The 17,650-nt window shown below is 41.6% G+C and overlaps 1 protein-coding gene across 6 annotated transcripts in view; it reads left to right on the top strand.

Moving 5' to 3' along the window:
• The window catches only part of adam22 (ADAM metallopeptidase domain 22), a 191,877-nt gene that overhangs the window by 166,281 nt on the left and 7,946 nt on the right, over positions 1-17,650 (top strand). For 2 of the 6 annotated variants that reach the window (XM_062062763.1, XM_062062762.1), the window contains exons 25-30: positions 41-131; positions 346-399; positions 945-1,145; positions 5,353-5,453; positions 5,527-5,593; positions 8,721-8,844. In XM_062062763.1, coding sequence (XP_061918747.1) covers positions 41-131; positions 346-399; positions 945-1,145; positions 5,353-5,453; positions 5,527-5,593; positions 8,721-8,844 — 638 coding nt within the window. Of the gene's footprint in view, positions 1-40; positions 132-345; positions 400-944; positions 1,146-5,352; positions 5,454-5,526; positions 5,598-8,720; positions 8,845-17,650 lie in introns of those variants that run through there. The other 4 variants (XM_062062764.1, XM_062062766.1, XM_062062765.1 and 1 more) reach the window with 4 other exon arrangements.

The raw sequence follows: 17,650 nt of genomic DNA, 5'->3' as shown, positions 1-17,650 counted from the left end.
ACAGAAACATGATTCCTTGTGTCTCCTTCTCGTGTATCAGGCATTACCAGTACCAATATCATCATCTCTGCCATCGTAGGCTCCATCCTTTTCCTTGCCCTCATACTTGCTGTGACAGCCTGGTGCTACAAGTAAGTGTCCCAGTGACTTACTGTATATATTTTTGCATGTTTAATGAGACCCGACAAAATACTGTTTAGGGTTTCTGCTTTTACAAAGTAATAATGCTCAGAAAGATGATTATTACACGACACTGACTCTGAGTAGCTCCTTCAGCAACAGACTGTTAAAGCCAGTGCAGGAAGGAGCGCTACCACACTGATAGTCTACTTCTTCACCTCTCAGGAGCTACAAGCAGAGATGCTACGTGGAGTCTGAGGTCCACCGAAGATTCTGCCGGTTTGCTAACCCACTTCATTCTCCAGTTTAATATTCAATGCTGTGCTGTAATTAGGGATTTAGATTGTTTAACCCACCAATACAAAAGGAAAAATACCAGAATAACTAAAATGATAAATACAGTTGTGGTCAGAAGTTTAAATCCACTCTTATATGAACCATTATTTTTCCAAGGTGGAAATATGGTACAATACATATCATCATTCTATTGTTATTATTACTGTATACAGTATATACAGGCTGAATTGGATATATACATTCACCTGACTCACTTTTATTTGGTTCTGGAGTTCCTAGAATGTCTTTCGCAGGTGTCTCAGCGCTGTATACCTTTCTTTAGCTAGCGTGATTGATTGCTCTGGTAGTTCCTCTTTGGCAGCATAAAGACATTTGACTGCTCTTTTTGGACTGACCAATACGGCATTGGGAAAATTGCATTACTAAGCTGGTTCAAATAAATCATTACAAACACTAATTTAATGTTATAGGTTGATGATATCCTGCGCGTACGTACTCAAGATGAATACCGTCTTTTGTATGTGCAGGCAAATGCCCCCAGGTGACTATGTAACAAAGCCCAGCGATGCTGATTCATTTTACAGCGACATGCCGCCCGGCATGAGCACAAACTCGGGATGCAGCTCCAAGAAGAGGTCAGCCTGCCTGTCACATCTCCAGATTTGTGCCCTGTCCTTCACTCCATCCATCCCATCCATAACTCAGAACATCTCAGTGTTTGGCTTCAGGTGTGCCATCCTCCATTCCTTTACACTGTGTGTGTGTGTGTGTGTGTGTGTGTGTGTGTGTGTGTGTGTGTGTGTGTGTGTGTGTGTGTGTGTGTGTGTGTGTGTGTGTGTGTGTGTGTGTGTGTGTGTGTGTGTGTGTGTGTGTGTGTGTGTGTGTGTGTGTGTGTGTGTGTGTGTGTGTGTGCGCGCGCGCGTGCGTGCGTGTGCATACAATACCATTGACTTCTTCAGTCACAAGGTGGCAGGTCAAACACTATTCACTACTATGTAATACCTTTATTTTTCTTTTAGTACAGCGAGGCCTCGAAAGCCAAACCCAGTCACAGCCTTTAGACTTAGACTTAACTACTCCCACAGGAAATTAGTGTTAAACTGTTGCTTATTACTTTAATAACTGTACAGCCAATGCTTTAAAGGCCTACTGAAATGATTTTTTTAAAATTTAAACGGGGATAGCAGATCTATTCTATGTGTCATACTTGATCATTTCGCGATATTGCCATATTTTTGCTGAAAAGATTTAGTATAGAACAACGACGATAAAGATTGCAACTTTTGGTATCTGATAAAAAAAAGGCTTGCCCCTACCGGAAGTAGCGTGACGTAGTCAGTTGAACATATACGCAAAGTTCCCTATTGTTTACAATGATGGCCGCATGAAGTGAGAGAGATTCGGACAGAGAAAGCGACAATTTCCCCATTAATTTGAGCGAGGATGAAAGATTTGTGGATGAGTAAAGTGCAAGTGAAGGACTAGTGGGGAGTTGAAGCTATTCAGATAGGGAAGATGCTGTGAGAGCCGGGGGTGACCTGATATTCAGCTGGGAATGACTACAACAGTAAATAAACACAAGACATATATATACTCTATTAGCCACAACACAACCAGGCTTATATTTAATATGCCACAAATTAATCCTGCATAAAAACACCTACGTGTTTGTTATGCTAGCTCCTCTGCTAGCTCCTAGCTCCATACAACACGCCAATACAATTCAAACACCTGATCAACACACACAATCACTCAGCCCAAAAGACCGTTCACCTAACCCAAGGTTCATAAAGCTTATATATTTTTAAAAAGTTACGTACGTGACGCGCACATACGGTCAAGCTATCAAATGTTTAGCAGCCAAGGCTGCATACTCACGGTACCTGATATTCAGCTGGGAATGACTACAACAGTAAATAAACACAAGACATATATATACTCTATTAGCCACAACACAACCAGGCTTATATTTAATATGCCACAAATGAATCCTGCATAATAACACCTGCGTGTTTGTTATGCTAGCTCCTAGCTCCTCTGCTAGCTCCTAGCTCCATAGAACACGCCAATACAATTCAAACACCTGATCAACACACACAATCACTCAGCCCAAAAGACCATTCACCTAACCTAAGGTTCATAAAGCTCATATATTTTTAAAAAGTTACGTACGTGACGCGCACGTACGGTCAAGCTATCAAATGTTTAGAAGCCAAGGCTGCATACTCACGGTACCTGGTATTCAGCTGGGAATGACTAAAACAGTAAATAAACACAAGACATATATTTACTCTATTAGCCACAACACAACCAGGCTTATATTTAATATGACACAAATTAATCCTGCATAAAAACACCTACGTCTTTGTTATGCTAACTCCTAGCTCCTATGCTAGCTCCTAGCTCCATAGAACACGCCAATACAATTCAAACACCTGATCAACACACACAATCACTCAGCCCAAAAGACCGTTCACCTAACCCAAGGTTCATAAAGCTTATATATTTTAAAAAAGTTACGTACATACGCAAAAAAAAGTTGCGCACATACGGTCAAGCAATCAAATGTTTAGAAGCCAAAGCTGCATACTCACAGTAGTACAGTACTCACAGTCTGCGTCTTTGTCATCCAAATCAAAGTAATCCTGGTAAGAGTCTGTGTTGTCCCAGTTCTCTACAGGCGTCTGTGTATCGAAGTCAAAAGTCCTCCTGGTTAGAGTCTCTGTTATCCGAGTTCTTCCATATTGACTGCATCTTTCGGGAATGTAAACAAAGAAGCGCCGGCTGTGTACTGTTGTTGCTGACTACGTTCGAAAAATACGTCCATTTCGCACCGACAACTTTCTTCTTTGCTTGCTCAGCTTCTTTCTCCATAATGCAATGAACATGATTGCAACAGATTCACGAACACAGATGTCCAGAATACTGTGGAATTATGAAATGAAAACAGAGCTTTTTCGTATTGGCTTCAATTTGGAAGGCATACCCGTGTTCCCCGGGCTACGTCACGCGCATACGTCATCCTCAGAGGCGTTTCAAACCGGAAGTTTAGCGGCAAATTTAAAATGTCACTTTATAAGTTAACCCGGCCGTATTGGCATGTGTTATAATGTTAAGATTTCATCATTGATATATAAACTATCAGACTGCGTGGTCGGTAGTAGTGGGTTTCAGTAGGCCTTTAAAGGCCTACTGAAATGATTTTTTTTAATTTAAACGGGGATAGCAGATACATTCTATGTGTCATACTTGATCATTTCGCGATATTGCCATATTTTTGCTGAAAGGATTTAGTAGAGAACATCGACGATAAAGTTCGCAACTTTTGGTCGCTGGTAAAAAAAGCCTTGCCTGTACCGGAAGTAGTGTGACGTCGCAGGTTGAAGGGCTCCTCACATTTCCCCATTGTTTACACCAGCAGCGAGAGCGATTCGGACCCCACTCTCCGATTACCCCATTAATTTGAGCGAGGATGAAAGATTCGTGGATGAGGAACGTGAGCGTGAAGGACTACAGTGCAGTGCAGGACGTATCTTTTTTCACTCTGACCGTAACTTAGGTAAAAGGGCTCATTGGATTCCACACTTTATCCTTTTTCTATTGTGGATCACGGATTTGTATTTTAAACCACCTCGGATACTATATCCTCTTGAAAATGAGAGTCGAGAACGCGAAATGGACATTCACAGCGACTTTTATCTCCACGACAATACATCGGTGAAGCACTTTAGCTACGGAGCTAGCGTGATAGCATCGTGCTTAAATGCAGATAGAAACAAAAGAAATAAGCCCCTGACTGGAAGGATAGACAGAAGATCAACAATACTACTATCAGGAGACACCGAACCAAACACTGGACCTGTAACTACACGGTTAATGCTGTGCCGCCTGTCGAAGCCTAGCAATGCTGTTGCTAACGACGCCATTGAAGCTAACTTAGCTACGGGACCTCGTCAAAACTATGATAAAAACATTAGCGCTACACCTACGCCAGCCCTCATCTGCTCATCAACACCCGTGCTCACCCGCGTTCCAGCGATCGACGGCGCGACGAAGGACTTCACCCGATCATCGATGCGGTCGGCGGCTAGCATCGGATAGCGCGTCTGCTATCCAACTCAAAGTCCTCGGGGTTGTGTTGCTGCAGCCAGCCGCTAATACACCGATCCCACCTACAGCTTTCTTCTTTGCAGTCTCCATTGTTCATTAAACAAATTGCAAAACATTCACCAACACAGATGTCCAGAATACTGTGGAATTTTGCGATGAAAACAGAGCTGTTTGTATTGTGATACAATGTGTCCGAATACTTCCGTTTCAACCATTGACGTCACGCGCAAACGTCATCATACATAGACGTTTTCAACCGGAAGTTCCCCTGGAAATTTAAAATTGCACTTTATAAGTTAACCCGGCCGTATTGGCATATGTTGCAATGTTAAGATTTCATCATTGATGTATAAACTATCAGACTGCGTGGTCGGTAGTAGTGGGTTTCAGTAGGCCTTTAAGTAATACAAATTAGGATTAATGTATGCCTGAGAGGTAAGTCCCTTCATATAGAGTCTAATAGCATATTTTTTGTGGTCGATTTTAGCTGGGTTGTACTGAACAGCCAGGACAGCAGTGCCACTTTTGCTATGCTATTGGTATGTTGCAGTAAGTTCACTTTTCCCCCTGTTGATGCATCAAATTGAAGTCATTCTTTAGGTGCTCACAGAGCTTAATTCTCATGTGACATCATTTGTGATTATGTTTGGAGCTATAAAGGTTTGTGTAGTTTGTCATTTTTCCCCCAAAATGTGGTCAAATTTAGAGTTACACAACATTGGGGTGACCAACAAAGGATATTTCAATGTAGATTTCAGTGACTGTTATGTACTATTAGGTTGTCATCTGCTGCAATGGCATCATGTGTATTTGCCTTGTGTGCAGGTCTAATGGTCTCTCCCACTCGTGGAGCGAGAGAATCCCAGATGCCAAACACATCTCTGACATTTGCGAAAATGGCCGACCGAGGAGCAACTCGTGGCAAGGTAGCGCCCAACTCACCTACAATACAACTGCATGTTGTCATGTCTCATATGTTTACTCTTTATCGCTTCGCAGGGAATCTCGGGGGCAATCGCAAGAAACTGAAAGGAAAGAAGTTCCGTGCTCGCTCCAACTCTACAGAGTAAGTACCGCGTGGCAGGCAGTGCTGAGAGGATTAGAACACAAAAAACAACTTGTAGGACAATTACGTCGCCAACAGAGTAGTAAAGAAAAATTCAAACTTTTAACTATTTATATAACACAATAAAACAACCTTGACATTAAAAGCAATAAAACTGTGAATGATAATATTTACAGTCATAAAATAATAGCAAATTTGAGCTGAAGCTGTTGAGGTGAAACAGGATACACAACAATGTGTTTTAATCTGCCGAATGCTAATGAAAATATGTTTTCAGCAAAGAAGCATACAAAAGTAATGACATAAAATTAAATGGAATATTGTAACGTATCGTATGCAATAATGAAATACTGTAAAATTGTAGCGTAACTTCCTTAAATGTAAAAAAAAAAAAAGCAACACCTGTTTTCGATTCCCTAATATTTATGGTAGTGGAGGGTGCTGATTTTTTTTTTAATTACAATTCTATATTGATTGATCATTTTCAAAAATCGATTTTGAACTATTTTTTATTTTATTTTATTTTTTTAAATAAACATTTTTATATACTTTTTTTCGGCCATCTTTTTTGTAGCAATTTCGCACAGTGAGTAAACTTAAAGTTCAAGTTAAAGTGCCAATGATTGTCACACACAGGTGCGGTGAAATTATCCTCTGCATTTGACCCATCCCCACAGGGGAGCAGTGAGCAGCAGCAGTGGCCGCGCCCGGGAATCATTTGGTGGCAAGGGAGGCAATGAGTCCCATTTTTATAGTCTTTGGTATGACTCGGCAGGGGTTTGAACTCACGACCTACCGATCTCAGGACGGACACTCTAACCACAAGGCCACCGAGCAGATTTTGGCAAACTGCGAATATGTCAGCAGCCAAGAGTAGCTTTTGTAATCTGTAACCTGTTTCATCATCATTTTAACCCATAATATAATGCGAGAATTAGTTTGAATTGAGAAATTACTCTTAATCAAATCGCCACCTAAAGAATCGGAATTGAATGGTAAATTACAGTATTCTAAGGTCACATTCCTAATATGCAGTATAAGACTCATTTGAATATTTGGCAAGTCAACATTTTGTACTTTTTGAAAATGTTATTAAATATAAAATGTTAAAAAATAAGGACTGTTTTCACCAGTGGCTGTAAAGCTGCATTAAGGAATGTTTTTACCAGTGGCTGTAAAGCTGCATAATCAGGGAGTGTTAAGCTTAATATACTCAACTGCCACAATCTGTATAGTTCTAATGCAAAGCTGTGCCACAAATTCAGTCTTTACAAAGATAATGTTCTATTTTGTGAGGGATGTAAATGAAACAGTATGATTGTTGTCACTGTAGCGCCCATATAGACAAATGTTTGGTTACTATGGTGTCATAGTGACAATGAACATTGTTACATTGATCTCACTCTCAAAAATGTCATTATATTGGCAGTTTGTTGTGATGGCCCACCACAAATACATTTTGACCAGCCAGAAAGATTTGGTGTTTTTTTTTTTTTGTTATACTTGACGCCATATGCGCGACGTCACTCACAAATGCACTATTTTTGGAATTTTGACTGATGTATTTTTTTTGGTAATGCATTTTAACTCGTAAATAAACAGATAAAAGTCAGCTTGCAGCAGAACCAACGGGAGGTCCTCTATTCCACCCATAAAACCTAATACAAAAAAATCCAGAAAGCACCAACAATACTCCCATTTACATGTCGTGGCTTGAATATTCACCAAGTATTATTGATTTTTTTTTATTTTTATAAGCGCTAATACAAACTATAGCGGCACCATGATCACAAGCTTGTGTGCCAATATTGACATATTCGACTGATCATCTGCTTCATCCTTTTCTTTCACGTCAAACTTTATTGTTGATCCTAAATCATGCCTCTCACCTGGATAGTAGAAGAACGAGGATGTATTCCGACAAGTTGGTACACTTTGACAACCAATTTAAACCCTGAAATGGCGAGAACATGAAAAGATGCTTGGTTTCACCCCCCTTCTCTTCGTGAGGATTATTAGTCATTCTTCATCCAATTGGGAATATATTAACATCCTAGCAGTTGGTATCTTAATGACAGTAGACTTTGTAAGTTGTTTTATTATGGTCATTGGCTCTCATTAAGTCTGCACTGAGCAGTATTCAGTGATGTAGTTGAAAAAAAAGCGAACTTCGTGCTGCGTTTTTTAAATCAATGCGCAGCGTATGCTTAAAATGAGCAAAATACATAATGTGGCACCTGATTCTCACCAAGACACATGATTGGGTTTGCAGAAAGCTCAAATGGCCATTTATTGCACAAGTCTTTGTAGGAAGGGCAGAGCGTGGAAGTATCAAACTTAAAGTGTCCATTAACAAACATTAATATCTCCCATCCGGGGCTCTCAATCCTTCACACAGCACACTTCTTTATATGTCATAGGTAATTGCCTATAAAACAAGAGAAACACAACATAAGTAAAAAATGTCACCAGTCGGTAAGTGAGACATCCACTATTTCCCCACTAAGGACAGTGGGGAAATAGTGGATGTCTCACTTACCGACTGATGCACCTGCCTTGACACAGAGGAGAGCCAGACCAGAATGAGGCAGAGTTAAGAAAGGTTTGTAGCTGGGCCCCACCTGGCCGCACAGCTGGTGCCACTTCAGGCTGATTGAGCAGGTACAGAAATGTACCGCCCCTCAATGATGGCTGGGGCGTTGTCTTCCGTGTTCCACTCTGCCTCCATTCCCTGGCTCCTCCCCTGTGAGGTGCCTACCTGTCAGGCGGTGGAGACTCATCCACCACCGAGCTAATAATAATAATTAGAGCGAGTCAGAAAAGATGTTTGGTCCGATCTTACTGTGACATTCGCTACGCCAACTAATGGCGGGATGCTTGTAACTCAAATTTTTGCTTGCTACTCAAAGCATAACAATTACCAGAATTATTATTATTATTAGTTGTAATATTGACTACATGTTGTTAAAAAGCATGTCAGGAAAGCATGAGTGCACTTACTGTACACAGTTGTTTGAACATGATAGTGTTACGTACTGTGTAGAAAAACTAAAGCGACAACAGCCGCGACAAACAACAGCATAAAAGCAACATTTTTATAATAATAATATTTGTTTTCTCCTTATAGGACACTGTCTCCTGCTAAGTCCCCCACTTCCTCTACAGGATCGATTGCATCCAGCAGGAGATACCCTTACCCAATGCCGCCTCTTCCCGATGACCAGAGAAAAGCTAACAGGCAGAGTGCAAGGGTGACTTATCTTTGTTCTTTGTATTTCTCCTTTACACATTTGATTATTGTACTACTTTTAAACATTTCAAATACATCCCAATAGTGTATTTTCTAATGACAAGTTTGTTGCCTAAAATATAGTCTTGATGCTGGAATTTAGACGGTTTAAAAGTACTTCCAACAAGCCTGACTACATTGTGTGTCTGTATCCTTAACTGTTTTTCCAAATCTGTTTTTCCACATCTGTCTCCACCATGTGTGTCTGTCGCAGAAAATAATGTTTTAAAAAAAATGTATAAAAAATTTACACTGTAATTCTGCACTTGTCCTACGTATATATATATATATATATATATATATATATATATATATATATATATATATATATATATATATATATATATATATATATATATATATATATATATATATATATACATACATACATACATACATACATATATACATACATACATACATACATACATACATACATACATACATATATATATATATATATATATATATATATATATATATATATATATATATATATATATATATATATATATATATATATATATATATATATATATATATATATACATACATACACATATATACATACATTAAGGAGTGAGTGAGGGGCAAACTATGCCACACTCACTGTGGCTGTATTGACACTATACTGACAAGGTTGTTATTTTGCTGGATTATAAAAATCACCACTTTTGACCTGCAAAGAAAATTAGTAGCAAACCTGTTTTTATATGGATTTTTGTATTAATATTTTCTGCAAAAGAAACAGAAAATATGCATATTTTAAATAAATATACACTGTAACTTTGGACTTGTGCGACGTAATAAATGTCATATACCACAAACAATAATAATAATAATAATAATAATATTCAATGAATGAGTCTTCATTGAGTGGGTAGTAATGGGTCAAGGCTGTAATATACTCTTGCGTCACATAGCTTGCGTCCCTTCTGACGGCGTCTTGATTTGTTCCATGGGGGGCTTGCATGTGGCTTGCAATTCTCTTCCAAAACGCTAAAGAGCAATAACTGTGTTTCCATTGCAATTTTTTACGAAATAAAAGCGATTTTTCAAAATGTTCGACAAAGTACATTTGCGACTTATCTGTGTTTTGTGTCATGAGCCGTAATTCTTGTCAAATCTCATCCCGCGAGACTCCACTTTAAGGAAGATGGACACTTTGCGATTCCATGGTTTTGGAGCTGTGATTACAATTAGCCATTGACAATCCCGGCAGTGGTTAACCGCTCATAGCTCACTTATAGTCTGACGGACTTCAACTTTCTTCTACGACGAGACCCAGCTAACCATAGCCACACCAAAACAACAACAAGGTGGCGGGGCAAGAGAGCGGGGCTACATGCTAGAGCTACACAACCACCACTACCTAGCCTGCTGCTAGCTAACCAGGATTACATCCCAGCGTGAACTGAGAGAATGCTGTGCTCTTATTTTTACGGAAACCTGGCTTTCGGACAACATCCCAGGCTCTGCTATCCAGCTAGCAAAGCACTCAGTCTACCGTGGAGACCGGACAAAGGCTTAAGAAAGGCGAGAGGCGGCGGCGTCTGTGTTTACGTGAGTAACCGCTGGTGCTCGGACACTGCTCGGACAACATTGAGTTTTTGATGGTGAAATGCAGACCTTTTTACCTGCCAAGGGAGTTCAGTGCAGTGTTTATACTGTCTGTTTACATCCCGCCACGGGCGACTTCCACTACAGCGCTGAAGCTGCTGCATGACGTCATCAGTAAACAAGAGACCGGACACCCCGATGCTGCGTTCACGGTAGCTGGGGATTTTAACCAACGCAACCTAAAGAGTGTCCTCCTGAAATACCATCAGTTTGTGAACTTTCCTACGAGGGAGAAAACACTCTGGACTAAGTATACTGCAACGTGAGGGGAGCCTACAAGGCTGTACCCAGACCACACTTTGGACTATCTGATCACATCTCAGCTTTTCTATATCCAGCGTACAGACAGTGCCTCAAGCAAGCCCCCCAGTGAGAAAAACTGTTAAAGTGTGGAATGAAGACACTGAACTAGTGCTTCAGGACTGCTTTGGGAGTACAGATTGGGACATGTTCAAAACTGCTGCTCAGAGGGATGACGGTACTGTGGACATAGAGGAATATGCTTCCAGTGTAACTGGCTACATCAGCACATGTGTGGAAAACATTGTTCCCATAAAACAATACAAAATATACACAAACCAAAAACCGTGGATTAACTGTGATGCTACATGCCCGCTCCACTGCATTTGTCTCAGGCAACGCTGAGGACTACAAGAAGGCCAGATATGACCTGCGTAAATCCATCAGCGAGGCCAAGGGACTCGGGACAGACTAAAGCTGGAGGGATTCTACTCCACCACAGATTCCCGTCGCATGTAGCAAGGCCTGCAACACATCACAGACTACAAGCAGGGGAACAGGAGGGTCACAAACAGCCAACGCTCACTACCAGATGAGCTGAATGAGTTCTACGCCCGCTTCGAGGTCCTCAACACCAACCAACAGAGAGGGGTTCTGACCACGGAGCGCACGCAGGACCCACCACTCACTGTGACAGCAGAGGTACGTACAGTTCTGAGGAGAACAAACCCACGGAAGGCAGCCGGCCCAGACAACATCCCCGGCCAGGCCCTCAGGGTGTGTTCCTCAAAGCTGGCTGACGTACTTGCTGACATATACAACTTGTCACTAGCACAAGCTGATGTGCCCACCTGCTTCAAGACCACCACCATCGTGCCCCTGCCAAAGAAAAACACTGTGACCTGTCTGAATGTCTATCGCCCTGTTGCACTCACCCCAATAGTGATGAAGCGCTTCGAGAGGATAGTCATGTCACACATCAAGAAGACTATCCCAGACACACTGGACCCTCTACAGTTTGCCTACCGGCAGAACCGGTCCACTGAGGATGCAGTCAACACCGTCATCCACACCACCCTCACCCACTTAGAGGGCAAGGACACCTATGCCAGGCTATTATTCATCGACTACAGCTCTGCTTTTAACACGGTCATCCCACAAAAACTCACTGCTAAACTCCACGGCTCTCTGTGACTGGGTCCTGAATTTTCTCACAAACCGGCCCCAGTCAGTCAGAATCAGCAACCAGACATCAGGCACAAAGGTTCTAAGCACAGGGACCCCACAAGGCTGCGTGCTGAGCCCCCTATTGTATACCCTCTTCACACACGACTGTGTGGCCTCCCAGAACAACACCAGTATCATCAAGTTTGCAGATGATACTACGGTCATCGGACTGATCACCAGGGGAGCTGAGGCAGCGTACAGAAGGGAGGTAGCGGAACTGGTGGCATGGTGTCAGGATAATAATCTCTCCTTGAACACAGACAAGACCAAGGAGATGATTATTGACCCACAGAGCTGGAGTGCACAGTACACACCTCTGTACATAGGCGGGACAAAGGTGGACAGGGTGAAAACCTTTAAATTTCTCGGGACCCACATCAGCGAGGACTTCACCTGGGATCACAACACCCAACAAACAATAAAGAAAGCCCAGCAGCGACTGTACTTCCTAAGAAGGCTGACAAAATTTGGCATGCCACCCAATTCCCAGTAACTTCTGTAGAAGTACGGTTGAGAGTGTCCTTACCAGCTCAATCACGGTCTGGTATGGAAACTGCACTGCTAAGGACAGGAAGGCTCTCCAGCAAGTGATTAAAACTGCTCAGTACATATCAGGAGCAGCATTCCCCTCACTACAGGACCTGTACTCTACCAGGGCCACCAGGAGAGCACACAACATCATAAAGGACAGTACACACCCCCAGCACAGTCTCTTCAGCCTCCTACCATCAGGCAGACGATACAGGAGCCTGAAATCCAGGACTACGAGACTGACAGTTTCTACCCACAGGCCATCAGGCTTGTGAATGCTGACTTGTGAATGCTAGCCCCCCCCCGTTTTACTTTTATCTTTTTGAACAAAAGACAGCTACCATGACCACCCCCAAACTGTGAAACATCACTGTAGACACTTTTCAGCTTTGATCACTAAAGACACTTTAACTGCTGCTGTGACCCAAGGTCACCTCCATATTTATACTGTTGACTGTCAATCAGAATGTGCAATAATGTTATGTTACTTACTGTGCCTTGTATATACATTTTTATTTTTATTTTTAGCTAAGTACCGTGTGACTTGTTGAAGGATGGACTAGCAAAGTAAGATTTTCATTGTACGGCAAACTGTCTGTTTAAAGGCCTACTGAAATGATTTTTTTTAATTAAACGGGGATAGCTGATCCATTCTATGTGTCATACTTGATCATTTTGCGATAATGCCATATTTTTGCTGAAAGGATTTAGTAGAGAACAACGACGATAAATTTCGCAACTTTTGGTCGCTGATTAAAAAAAAGCCTTGCCTATACCGGAAGTAGCGTGACGTCACAGGGGATAGAGCTGCTCACATTTCCCTATTGTTTACAATGCAGCAAGAGAGATTCGAACCGAGAAAGCGACGATTACCCCATTCATTTGAGCGAGGAAGAAAGATTTGTGGATGAGGAACGTGAGAGTGAAGGACTAGAGTGCAGTGCAGGACGTATCTTTTTTCGCTCTGACCGTAACTTAGGTACAAGGGTTCATTGGATTCCACGCTTTCTCCTTTTTCTATTGTGGATCACGGATTTTGTATTTTAAACCACCTCGGATACTATATCCTCTTGAAAATGAGAGTCGAGAACGCGAAATGGACATTCACAGTGACTTTTATCTCCGCGACAATACATCGGTGAAGCACTTTAGCTACGGAGCTAACGTGATAGCATCGGGCTCAAATGCAGATAGAAACAAAATAAATAAACCCCTAACTGGAAGGATAGACAGAAGATCAACAATACTATTAAACCGTGGACATGTAAATACACGGTTAATAATTTCCAGCTTGGCGAAGCTTAACAATGCTGTTGCTAACGACGCCATTGAAGCTAACTTAGCTACGGAGCGGCGGCGGGCGTTGTAGCTTTCGACGACACCCCGGCCGCCATCAGAGTCGGCAAGAAACATATATTTCCCCAAAGTTACATACGTGACATGCACATAGCGACACGCACGTACGGGCAAGCGATCAAATGTTTGGAAGCCAAAGCTCACGGTAGCGCGTCTGCTATCCAACTCAAAGTCCTCCTGGTTGTGTTGCTGTAGTCCGCCGCAAATACACTGATCGCACCTACAGCTTTCTTCTTTGCAGTCTCCATTGTTCATTAAACAAATTGCAAAAGATTCACCAACACAGATGTCCAGAATACTGTGGAATTTTTTGATGAAAACAGAGCTTTTTGTATGGTGACACATTGGGTACCAATACTTCCGTTGCCGCTGTGATGCCACGCGCATACGTCATCATACATAGACGTTTTCAACCGGAAGTGTGGCGGGAAATTTAAAATTGCACTTTATAAGTTAACCCGGCCGTATTGGCATGTGTTGCAATGTTAAGATTTCATCATTGATATATAAACTATTAGACTGCGTGGTCGGTAGTAGTGGGTTTCAGTAGGCCTTTAACTGTGCATATGACAATAAACAATCTTGAATCTTGAATCTTGAATAGGCAAAGTCCTTACGTACGGCAGCGGCCAAGAATTAAGGATTTTTGGGAGAGAATTGTGAACAAGGAAGTCACAGACGAATTCAAGGGCCTCCTCGACATTGTTCGAGAATGTGGGTCTCTACGAACCTGCGGATCAGCCTCTATTGCCGGGAAGGGACCTGCGAGACGGCCCGGTGCGGCCTCGCTCCCCCTCGGTCGACCGATCGGAAGCGAGACTAAGACGACCCGCCGGTTCGGTGTTTAGGTACCCTGGAAATGTGAAAAAAAGTGTTTCCATCATGCTTTTGCGACACACTTCAATATCGAAACGTCTGGAAAAACCATGAGGGCGTAAAAAAGTTTAAGCGATATTTGAGAGTTTTTTAAAAATTTGTCCGCTTTCATTACCAGTTTGTTATTGCGATATTTAGGTTTTGCGCACAGCTAGTGTTTCCTAAAGGAGCAACCACAGCTCTCGTTGAGTAAATATTTCCCTTCTTGTGAAGAGTGAGCGATGATAACCGCAACATCGACATCTTTGTTGGCACTGGAACTAATTATTCGGAACATCAGTTTTCCTTTAGTGGACGGGCAAAGGAAAATACATTCATGAAGGTGGACTGTGCAACCCCTAAACTAGTCGCGGCAGAGGACGGGCCAATTTTCAATGCTACTGGCAGAAAGCTATGTAATTGGCAATAAACAAAACTGTATAAATAAGTATTGTAACGACCTGCTGGTGTTAATGTCAAGTCAGGTCGGCTAACAAGACCGCCGTCAATTTCTATTGACTTAACATTCGCTCAATTAAAAACAAGGGACTCCTTGTGATGGATCTCCTTATGGACTGCAGACTTCCTCTGACCGACTGAAACATGGCAACTTCCAAACGACTTCTCACGACTAACTGAATCCACTCTTGCTGGCTTTGTTTACATGTGTCGTCTCCATGGCAACAGCAGGGGAGGCGGTCTCGCGGTCATTGAGTGGAAGAAGTGGAAAGTCATTCCACGAATTGTGCCTGCATTCACCTCATTTGAATATGAACTGTTAACACATGAACTAGCAGCATTTTAAAGTCCCTTGCACCAGTAAAATCCCGATCTGTCTTCTTCACCTCAAACGCTTCTTGGTACACCCCAGAGCTCTGTAAATTGAAAGCTAAATGTCGCCAGCTGAGCGACTCCATAAAAAACCTGGCCTCACCATCCACAAAGAAATGCACAGAACACAAACTAAATCCTATTATTAATAACTCCAGCCAGTTCCAAAGATGGCCACACCAAGACGCTGTTTTCAATGCTTAAAGGTTCCATATGTAATAATTTTATGTCAAGTCATCATTAAATGGCCCTGATATGTCAAAAGGCATTAATAAATAGTAACTTTACAAATACATTCTGCACTAATTACAGGTGTCCTGTTTAATATGTCTTGGGCCCACCTCTTTATCACTTACCTTCTTCTCCCCCTGGCCACATCTTCCAAAAAAAATTAACATCACTTCCACTGCCACGCTGATTAAACCCACTCTACCTCTCCACCAAGCCACTTCCTCACCTCCTGCTTAATTGAAATAAAATTTTCGTTCTCCTCAAACTTTCTCTAATTAAACACTGATAAAACTGAAATGATTCTTATGGGTAAAAAAAAATCCTCACTTTCTAAAGTCAACAGTTTCTTCATAATTATTGACAACCCTCCAGTGTTCCCCTCCTCTCTTGAGTGCCATCTTAGATTCCAATCTCACATCAATAACATTATTTACTCTGCTTATTTCCATCTCCGTAATAATAACCGGCTCTGCTCCTCTCTTACTGTTCATGTTGCCTCCATCCTTGTTCACAGTCTGGTCACCTCCTGCACCTATTATTGCAACTCCCTTCTCTTCAGCCTCCCCCAGAAGTCCCTCCACAAGTTCAAAATGGTCCACAACTCTGCTCCAGATCATAACCCAAACCCCCTCGTTTCATCACATCCCAACCATTGTGCTAAAACTTCACTAGTTCCTGGTCAGGCAAAGAATTGACTACAAAATAATTATCTATACCTTCAAAGCTCTCTACAACTTTATCCCTACTTATTTGTCTGACCTCCTCAACATCGCTACTCCAGCAAGCTCCCTTAGAACCTCCTCTTGTTGTGCCATTAACCTGCCTCATCACCATGGGGAGTAGAGCTTTCAGTCACTCTGCTCCCAAACTCTGTAAATGTCTCCCATCTGACATCCGAACTTTTGACTCCTTTCATACATTCAAATCTAGACTCAAAACCAACTTGTTCAAAATTGCATACTCACTGTAACTGCCTCTACACGCGCCTTTATTTGATTGCTACATGTTGATTTAATCCTTTATTTTATCTGTATATTGTGAATTGTCCTTGGGTTTTTTAAAGGTGCTTATAAATTACATGTATTATTTTTATTATTATCATTCATGTTCGTGAAAATACTGTGCCTGAAAGTATTGACATAATTATATTGTGACATAAAAAGAGGGAGACACAAGAAAGAATGTGTCAAAATTGAAAACATTTAGAATAATGTTGTATTTTGCATGACTTCTTCTGGATGAAACAACACAAGATTTAGATCAGATTATTTAAATCAGACTTGGGCAAACTATAGAGTTAGAGTATCACTGTGGGCAGCCAGTTAAGCTTTTCAACCCGGCCTGCCGGATTTTTCCAAATTATTTTATTAAACCGTCACCATCGAAACTGGAGCCGCCAATGCGATGTGCAGTACTTTTTTCAAATTACTGAAAGTCTTGAACTAGAGAGCGCATTCCAGTGGTTTGAATCTGCGCTTTTGAGTAATACACAGGTTATTACGGTAATCTCTGTCAGAGCCACCTCCAAGCAGACGAGGCAAGAAGCAGAGTGGGTGGGGTTGTTTACAGCAGCCAGCTTAAGACGTACGTGTTAGAGAGGGACACAGCAGATTTCTTTAAAAAAGTTGTTGTTTTGCAGAAAAGTGATATTATATGGATTATTAATAGGGTGCTTTTTGTCCTTTGCGTTCATGTTTTTCCATTGTAAACGATGTATCGCGAGACGGTCGTCCGGGAAGTAAAGAGGAGAGACCTGTCCTTAATATTTTGTGTTTTATTGTTAATAGGTAACGTTACAAATCACAAATTATTTATTTTCATGTACATTGTTTTATTCAATGACAAGGCTGTACATTTCCATTAATTTTTTTGAGGAG

This window comes from Entelurus aequoreus, linkage group LG11 (genome assembly GCF_033978785.1).
Source record: "Entelurus aequoreus isolate RoL-2023_Sb linkage group LG11, RoL_Eaeq_v1.1, whole genome shotgun sequence".
Lineage (NCBI taxonomy): Eukaryota > Metazoa > Chordata > Actinopteri > Syngnathiformes > Syngnathidae > Entelurus > Entelurus aequoreus.
The sequence above is the reverse complement of the archived record's forward strand: the minus strand, read 5'-3'. Positions and strand labels throughout refer to the sequence as shown.